Source organism: Tuber melanosporum, assembly GCF_000151645.1.
Source record: "Tuber melanosporum whole genome shotgun sequence assembly, scaffold_106, strain Mel28".
Taxonomy (NCBI): Eukaryota; Fungi; Ascomycota; class Pezizomycetes; order Pezizales; family Tuberaceae; genus Tuber; species Tuber melanosporum.
Window position 1 is genome coordinate 209,848 of NW_003298762.1, and position 8,300 is coordinate 218,147.

Sequence of the window (8,300 nt, forward strand, 5' to 3'; positions counted from 1 at the left end):
CTTAAATCTCCCGGAAAATCACCATCGCACAAAAAAAGAAGCGAGAGCCGAACTGCCAAACTAAAAAGTTTCATTGGTACTGCTTGCTGAATGGAAGGAGGTCGGTATATTAATACAGGTATATTATTACATCAAGAGTAGAGATCTATCAACCCGATCCATCCTTCCATTCCTTCATCACTGTAAATGCTGCTTCTACAGCTCCTTCTCCTTCTTTGAAACCCCACTACGGCCCGTCGCCGCATGATATCCTTTCTCAAACACCCATTCAACCGCATGCTCAACTGGGTGATCAAAGATATAAGGAAGCGCGGGGATAATTGCAAGGCCCAGTCCAACAGGACCCCAAGTCCTGATCATAGGATTCATGTGATTTCTCAGGGCACGGCCAGAGTAGCGCACGACCTAACACCACTCTACCATTAATACCAGACTCCGCAAGCAATCAAGACGGGGAAGAGCAAAAGGGGGGGGGATATATATACCGAATGAATAGTAAAAGCCGGCAGAGCCATACTCGCCAGACTCTGGAATACTGCACGCTGAGCCATCACGGTCCTGTAATCCTCTAAAAACGGCACATTGCCCTTCGGGTGCAACTCCACTTTTGCATACCCTGCATCCTCGTCCTGGACAGCCTTCTCCTTATCGCCGCCCTGCCGGTTCTTGATCATGTGTGCTGGTTGCAAGAACACCGGTACGTCCGTCACTTTCAATCCCCCGCGTAGAGTCGCCTGGTTCGCTAGGTAGGCTTTGTACCCCTCGTTCATGACGTCCCCGGTCAAGTACGCCCAAGAGACCCCGTAGGCTGCACGTACTACGTTCTTGTACGTCACGGGACGGAATGACTCGCCAATGTCGGAGGTGTAGGCCACATATCTGTGGGTCGAACGCACGATCGTCCGAATGCGGTTTGCATAGGCAGCCCAGCGGATATTAGTGTCCGTCGTGTCTGGAGCTCTGAAAGGACGGGGTTAGTGTTTTACATTGTGATTTGGAGAGGGAGGGAGGATGGTGGGGAGGAGGGGAATTGATGGGAGGGAGGAAGGAAAAGGACACGTACTCTCCCTCATAGATCTTGGTGATGATTGAGTCATTTGGTCCGGTTTTTGGAGGGTCGGGGTTTGATGGGGCGCGGGCAGACATGATGGATTTTTCTCGTTCTGTAAACTTTGAGTTGAGGTGTTTGTGATGAGTTTGGTTGGTGATTGCGGGATGTTAAATAGTGGGGAGGGGCGGGAAGGAGATCTGGCAGGAGGTGTACTGTACTAAGTAGGATTGAGCTGGGTAGGGTAGGGTTAGTCTACTAGTACCGGTAGTCAAGCATCATATGATAGAGGTCGTAACGTGACGTAAACCCTCCCGGAGGACATTCGGGAGGGTCAACCCTGGAGAATTGTCACGGGTTGCCGGTCTTGGCCTTGATTTTATAATCATAGCAGCATTGCCGTATTAATAATCTTGTCACACAACCACATGACTAATCCATGCCACCAGCCACACAACACAATCAAACCGTCCCTCGGTCTCACTCCTCCCCAATCCGCATTTGCCCATTCTTCCATCTAATATCCATCCCTTGATTGATCCCTCCCACCACTAACACATCGAACGAAGAGTAACCACTCACGCCCTCACAATGGTTGCAATGTACACTATCGCTGGCCGACAAGTCGGTTCCCACGTTGTATGTGTCCATGATCCCCTTCCTCTTGCCGTACTTCCTTTGGCTGATTGACGGTCCCGCAGCTCGCAATGGCAACCCTCGGCACTTTCTTCACGTTATCGGCGTTGGCCATTGGTGGTGGTGGGAAGAAAAAGGAGACTAGCCCTCCTATTCAAGCCAGTAGCAGTGACGAGGAAAAGTTCATCAAGTATGTTCTACCTTTTTGACGAACGGGCGATTATCGGATGAGTGGAATTGCTAACCGATGGATTGTTTTAAATAGGGAATTTCTAGCGAAGGCCGATGCGGAATCGAAAACAAACCGTTGAGCGTGGGACATTGTCGGGAGCGGTGAACAGCTATGAATTGAATTCCCAGAATTGCGTGCATATTGTGTTATGGAAATCGATAGATTCTTGAAACAAAAATTTTACGTGCACCGGCCGCGGATTAATGAGGGATCGGGAAGACGGGTTTCCAAATCATATTCCTTTATATCTAGACAGATATAACACCTATCTATCGAAACTCGGGTCTAAAAGTACACAATAACCACCGCAAATGGCCACAGAAATAAATATCGCGGATAAGCTGATTACAATTCAACCGAGTATCCGCCCTTGTCACCAAACTGAGCCTGTCCCAACTCATAAGCCAACCCCAAAGTCAACTTAGCATGTTGAAGCATGTGATCGAATGAAAGATGTTCGATCTTGTCCTCAGTAGTGTGGATGTGATTATCAGAGTCTAAGATATGTTAGCAAGATGAATTCAACCCCAGCGTGCAAGTGATGACAAACCAGAGAAAGCACTCTCAATAACGAAGGCACTGGGGTACCCGGCCTTGCTAGCGCTAGCGTGATCGGAGCAAGCATATCCGCACTGAGTCAAGACATACGGGATATCGCAATACTCAGTGATAATCTTCTTGATGAACTCGGTCAAGGCAGGGTCGACGTAATCGGTGATGACACCAACGCTCTCAGGCTTCCCAGCGTCGAGAGTCTTCCTGACAAAGCCAGTCATATCCTGCTGCAACATGGCAACAACCTCGCGTCCCTCCTTTTCATAAGAGCTGAAAATGGCCTGGCTTCCCCACAACCCGAGCTCCTCAGCAGAGTACCAGTGAAACTCAACAGTGTTCTCCAACTGTTCGCCAGTCTTAACAAGATGTGTGACCAAAACGCAAAACGCCTCGAGAATAGTAACAGTTCCAGAACCATCATCATCAGCTCCGGGAGCAGCAAGGATGGACGGCAGGAAGAGGTTGATGGAGTCCTGGTGAGCGCCGATGACGACAGTCTTCTCAGTCTTTCCGGGAATCTTAGCGATGATGGAGGACTGAATCCAAGTGTGCGGGAAAGGCTTAAGCTCAATAGAAGGCAGCAGATGAGCAGTCTCATTGATCCTCTTCAACAACCACTCCGACGACTGACGACCAGTGTCCGACTATATTACCGTTAACAACTGTGCACCTTGCGCAAAATAATTTCCGGGAGGGTTACCTTAGCATAGCGGGTGTAGAAAGAAGTAAACGTCTCCAAGTTGCTCTGCATAGTCTTCTTATCAAGCTTCTCCAAGAGCGGCTTGACCGTCTTTTGCTGCCCAGGCTGGGGAGGGTACTCGATAGCTGGTTTCTTTTGTGACGCGGTTCTAAAGGCATTCTCGTATCCAAGATGTTGATAGTCGGTAATGTCCATGAAGTTGAATCCTTGCTACGAGCGTACCGCCACCATTAGCTGTGACAAAGTTGGGAGAAGTCGCCAAACCCTTACCCTCTTAAGCTCAAGCTTCTCATCCTCGGTAACCCACTTGGTCTCGGTAGGGCTAAGATGGATTAACCTTTTTTCCAGAGCTTCCTGTGTGGAAATCTCCCTGGACTTGCCAGTAACAAAGACGCGTTCCTGCTCGGGGGAAGGAATCGTGATAGCACCTGTGAGCCGCGAGACAGACACAAGTGAAAGAAGGGAATACGAAATGAGTGATTTCATGACTGCAGCTTATTCGTAAAGGTGTGAAGAAAGTGTCTTATCTGAAGTTTATAAGGGTGTTATTGTGATGCCCTCAGTGATTAATAGTGTGAGATGGAGAAGAAGGGAAGGGTGGAGTAAGCTACGGGGGTGGGCTTCCCGAGAGGTGGGTGTGAGCACGGCCATCACGCATCCACCACGCATTTGCGGATTTGGCTTGGCACAATGTAATATCAGGTATCATATCTAATTTTATCTTGGCCATCATAGAAAGGTCGGTTCAGCGACAACACCGTCAACCGAACTTCAACTGTGTCTCTTTCTCGCATTAACACAAGTGACAATGTTCGCACCACGGTGAGTTCACTGTTTCCTCAGCTACTCACCTAAATTATACTGACAGCGGAGTAGGGTCTACACCTACCACTGCAAATTTTGCTCAAACCTCTTCCTAGCCTCAACACACGAATTCAAGACACTTCCGAAACGTAAGCCTCCCGGTCGCAATCGGGCAACCATAGTCCCTCTCCCTCCACCACCAAAATCCGAAAAGGAAGAAGATTCTTCCGATGCTGAATCGTCTGAGGGAAGCTCCTCATCTTCGGAGTCCGAATCCGAAGCAGAGGGAGAAGACGTGCCCGGGCCAGAAGCTCCCTCGGAAGGCCCCCCGGAACATAGAGAACTAAACCCCAACGAACCCCCTCCTCCAACTGCCCCCTTCGATCCTGAGAAAACTGCTCTGGTAGAAGACACCGAAGTGACTAAAGATGGCGCCGGTCCACCACCTAAGCCCCCCACTACTCGCCGGCGAAGGGATAAAGACGACGACTACACGCTCCTACTTTCGCTCACTAAAGACCGGTCCGCAAAAATTATCGATCGCGAAGATGGATTCGAAAAGAGGTGGATATGGCGGTGTGGAAGGTGCAGATTGATGGTTGGGTATCAACTTGACGACGCGCACTTCTCACTAACCTCGAATACCTACCCGAATACTATGGTTACGACGGGCGTGATGGGTGGTGACGCTGGGGCGGAGAAGGACTGCGCGGAGAAGGAGAGGAAGCGGGCAGAGAGGAAGAGAAAGAGATATTTATATATACTTCCCGACGCGTGTGTTCCGACGGAGGAGTTGGGGGAGACAGGCGCGAGTGGGCGGTAAATATGTGGACAATAATTGTTTCCGAAAATTGTATAACTAGTTGACCTTGTATATCCGCTGGTCGTGGGGCGCCGGTCCCTCTGGAGCCAGGGTAGAAAATTATGCCACGAAAATTTCCAGCTAGGGTGAAATATCCGCCCTGTAGGAAGTCACTTATACAGTATTTCCTTCAAGTCCTCCTGCTGATGCTGTAGCCAGCGGCTGATGGGAGCTCACGAATAACCACACTTTCAGTTCCCCTACTAGCTCAGTAAACTCATCGTATGGGCCAATATACCAATCTGCCAGACAACGAATTGGAGTGAAGCAAGGGAAACGCAAAAGTCGTGGGTGCAGAGTAGGGTCGTGCTGGATTACGAACTACAGAGTGTGCACCTCGAGTGGCTGGGGGCGGGATGGACTATCAGTAGGCCCCCGGAGAGGTTGTGGGGTGATTCGTAACCTCCATTAGCACGGTTTGCCTGGAGATGTTGAGGGGGGCGCTGGGGTGCAGTCTCCCGGTGCCAGAAAGTTTTATCCTTACTATGCATTGGCATAAGAGATTATGCAATTGCTCTCGCGAGCACTACGAAGGCGAAAGGGAATATCATACTCGTTTCCAAACCCATTCTTACACTGACATTCTGTTTCTCGATTATAGTAGGAAATACCGGTAGGCTGGAGTGGTGCCACAATGCAAATTTCTCTAGGCTTAAGATTAGATTTGCTGCTCGGTATCGACGCTCCCCAGTAATTGATTGGTCGCTTGGAGCGCCGTATTATCTCGGAGTCTCCCAAATGTTTCACAATATTACATAACCGTGCCAAGGTTCCACCCGATTGTGTAACAGCGAGCAGTTGCAAATCTACGATGTGCCTAACGGTTCAACGCCAGTTTCAGCTCGACGTCAGATTTGAAAACACCACGAGCATCAACCCCATACTGAGAACAATACAACGCTACAACATGCCTGAAACCTATAGTGAGATTGAATCTAGGATTGAAGATGCATGTTTGGTACTTCAAATGGCCGAAAAACCAAATGTGGCTAGCGCTGCAAGAGAATTTGACGTACCCGAAGCGAGGCTGTGAGGTCGATGGAAAGGGCACCAACCAAAGTTTTCAAGAGTATCTGCAAATTGGAAACTTACGGAGGGTGAGGATGTAACAATCCCTCTTCGGATGGTTAGTTCTTGGCGACGGGGAACGATACTTCTCTTCTTCTTTCTTCTTCCCACCTTACGATAGCACTAGGCCTCTGCCTGCGTTGCCAATAGTACAAGACTATTGTTTCTATCGGGAACGCCTATTGTAAGCTTTTTCTAACTCTCCCTTTTGAAGAGTATTCTTATTGTAGTAGTAATAAAGATGGTGATAATGATATAGAGTGTAAAGATGTTTTATATTTGTTAAAGTAATAAGTAGGGAAAGTACTTAGAACAAAGTGTTAAGAACCTATCCTTCTTAGCTGTACCGGCCTCCCTATATACTATTCTTCCCACCCCAAGTCATGCCACCCAAAGTGGTCACACATGCGAAACCAAATCATAACAAACTAATCAAATAACCAAAGAGGTAACATGAGCAAAACCCAAAACCTCGTAGCATGGTCATGTCTAATGACTCATAAACCTATCATAACGCAATAAAGAAGTCATCTGACACAAAGTGGTCACATGTGCAAAACCCATGACCTTAAAACAAGGTCATGTGAGAAATATAAATTGTATGCGCAAGGCATACCTGCAAAGCATACTTGCAAGGCACACTTGCCAGGCACACATTCCATGACTCATAATCAAATCATGTGTGAAACATAACAAATCATAATGTAAATAAGTCATATGACCAAAGTGGTCATATGCATAAAACAATAACATACCTATGACTCATAATCATAAGTCATGTGAAAACCTTTTCCATGCCAAGCCACATTCATGATATTAGCCGCTCTCCCATTAAGCCGGAGTCCTATTACGCTTTATCTCTAAGCTTTAATAGTTTCTATCCAGTTACGCATATGGATCTCAAAAGCCTATTGAACTTGTCATCTACTGTCCTCTCCCTTATCCTCACCAATTCAAGTATGAGGTTTTTTATCTTGATTGCGTGCCTCTGATTGTCGTTCAGCTATCTTAGCTCTACCATTGGTCTTTTGTTTACTGAAATTATGGCTTCGGCCTGGCCAAGTTGTTCCTGGAGTTCTCTGATTATGTTAGGTGGAGACAACTTGATAGACTTCAAGATTGTCTAGGCCAATCGAGATTCGTTTCTGTAGATGGAGATTGTCTAGGAAGGCTCAGACTTGGCTCGTTTCGTTTATGACTACTAGGAGCGAAGTAAAGTAAAGTAGGTAGAATCGTAAAAATAATATTATATTGTTAAGGTCTCTTCTCCGTTGCTTGATAATGTCTAAAGCTTGGGAGATACTTCGATATTTATATTCCACGTCTGAGTGTTCGTGGACTACATCTATTTATCACACAACTATGTACTTCTTCAATCGTAATTCGCAACGTCGAGTTTTCTTCCAAGGTGCGAACACCTGTGGACCCTGAAAACCATCACACCCTCTTCGGTAATTACGATATTTCTTCTTAGGAAATGTACTGTCCCCAATAGTAATATCCCGATTAGCAGAGTCTTTAGACTTATAGCCTAGTTCTTAAGTTGAACTGAGTTGGCTCCAATTGTCTTCACTATTGGTAAAATGATCAGTCTTATCCACAGCTATATCTGCAAAGGTGGTCGTCATTACAACTATCGTAGGTCATTTGATTCCAACCCTTTGTAACTCCATACCCAACTGATAGATTTTCTTTGGATGACTTCCTATTCACTCGCAGGAAGCCACTCCACTAGACTGGTAATTAATCTCTCGGTCGGCAACCTTTGGTTGCTTTCTGGGTAGTAGGTTTCAGTAAACATAATAGTATTTGAGAATTCCCCATGACTACAACGTGTTCCGAAACCCAGTTGCAACACTCCGTGAAGTTCGTTGGCTTCTTTGGTAGTGTCATTTGGAGTTCTAGACTCTTCTGGTGTATGCGATTGTATCGGTCTCTAGTAGAGATCCTTTACTATTTGATACTATCTCATTATGCGAAATTGTCCTGTTACCTATGGCCCATGCCAAAGGTCTCATACCTTTGAAACCTAGTAACTCTCTGAGTAGTTGACGGAATTACTCCGTTCCACTTCCCAGGCCTAGCCGAAGGTCTCCTCTCATATATTCCATGAACAGGATCCGGTCGGACAGACGGCGGCGACGTATACGGTGTTATTCTAACACCTTCAGTTCTGTGGTAATGTAGTCACAGGACGCAACTGAAATTGATATATGTGATGACGCACGGGCTCCGTAAGGGAGCTGGAGGGGGGTGTTGGAGACCAGAGATTCCGATTCCAAGTGGGGTTACCCTACTTAGGGTGGTTTCTAGGTATCGGGTTCTGGTATTCCTAATATGAGCTCCCTCCTCTTAAGGCTTCGCCCCGAATGCCTTTTAGTACATAAAAAATAAA

The 8,300-nt window shown here is 47.1% G+C and overlaps 4 protein-coding genes; 2 read left to right on the forward strand and 2 right to left on the reverse strand.

The window, feature by feature from the left end:
• Nucleotides 1–53: 53 nt before the first annotated feature.
• On the reverse strand, nt 54–1,244 carry GSTUM_00000225001 (uncharacterized protein). XM_002835395.2 has 5 exons: nt 1,064–1,244; nt 696–960; nt 486–629; nt 131–405; nt 54–60 (listed from the first exon to the last, which is right to left on the reverse strand). Exons 1-4 carry the CDS (start codon nt 1,144–1,146, stop codon nt 196–198), a joined length of 702 nt encoding a protein of 233 aa, XP_002835441.1. The 5' UTR covers nt 1,147–1,244; the 3' UTR covers nt 54–60; nt 131–195.
• A 310-nt stretch (nt 1,245–1,554) lies between these two features.
• GSTUM_00000226001 (uncharacterized protein) lies at nt 1,555–2,094 on the forward strand. XM_002835396.2 has 3 exons: nt 1,555–1,687; nt 1,750–1,874; nt 1,950–2,094. The coding sequence occupies exons 1-3, from the start codon at nt 1,640–1,642 to the stop codon at nt 1,993–1,995; spliced, it is 219 nt and encodes a 72-aa protein (XP_002835442.1). The 5' UTR covers nt 1,555–1,639; the 3' UTR covers nt 1,996–2,094.
• Nucleotides 2,095–2,136: 42 nt separating this feature from the next.
• On the reverse strand, nt 2,137–3,809 carry GSTUM_00000227001 (uncharacterized protein). XM_002835397.2 has 4 exons: nt 3,442–3,809; nt 3,172–3,381; nt 2,467–3,115; nt 2,137–2,413 (listed from the first exon to the last, which is right to left on the reverse strand). The coding sequence occupies exons 1-4, from the start codon at nt 3,655–3,657 to the stop codon at nt 2,262–2,264; spliced, it is 1,227 nt and encodes a 408-aa protein (XP_002835443.1). The 5' UTR covers nt 3,658–3,809; the 3' UTR covers nt 2,137–2,261.
• A 120-nt stretch (nt 3,810–3,929) lies between these two features.
• On the forward strand, nt 3,930–4,798 carry GSTUM_00000228001 (uncharacterized protein; the record flags this gene model as incomplete). XM_002835398.2 has 2 exons in its annotated part: nt 3,930–3,993; nt 4,048–4,798. Exons 1-2 carry the CDS (start codon nt 3,980–3,982, stop codon nt 4,796–4,798), a joined length of 765 nt encoding a protein of 254 aa, XP_002835444.1. The 5' UTR covers nt 3,930–3,979.
• Nucleotides 4,799–8,300: the final 3,502 nt, after the last annotated feature.

Bases quoted from the DNA above. Each gene is read 5' to 3' on its own strand.
- GSTUM_00000226001 (XM_002835396.2), top strand. From the start codon at position 1,640: ATGGTTGCAATGTACACTATCGCTGGCCGACAAGTCGGTTCCCACGTT. The intron at 1,688-1,749 runs GTATGTGTCCAT...ACGGTCCCGCAG, and splicing joins GACAAGTCGGTTCCCACGTT to CTCGCAATGGCAACCCTCGG. The intron at 1,875-1,949 runs GTATGTTCTACC...TGTTTTAAATAG, and splicing joins GACGAGGAAAAGTTCATCAA to GGAATTTCTAGCGAAGGCCG.
- GSTUM_00000225001 (XM_002835395.2), bottom strand. From the start codon at position 1,146: ATGTCTGCCCGCGCCCCATCAAACCCCGACCCTCCAAAAACCGGACCA. The intron at 961-1,063 runs GTACGTGTCCTT...CCGTCCTTTCAG, and splicing joins ACCAAGATCTATGAGGGAGA to AGCTCCAGACACGACGGACA. The intron at 630-695 runs GTGTTCTTGCAA...AAGGCTGTCCAG, and splicing joins TGAAAGTGACGGACGTACCG to GACGAGGATGCAGGGTATGC.
- GSTUM_00000227001 (XM_002835397.2), bottom strand. From the start codon at position 3,657: ATGAAATCACTCATTTCGTATTCCCTTCTTTCACTTGTGTCTGTCTCG. The intron at 3,116-3,171 runs GTAACCCTCCCG...ACGGTAATATAG, and splicing joins TCTACACCCGCTATGCTAAG to TCGGACACTGGTCGTCAGTC. The intron at 2,414-2,466 runs GTTTGTCATCAC...AACATATCTTAG, and splicing joins TATTGAGAGTGCTTTCTCTG to ACTCTGATAATCACATCCAC.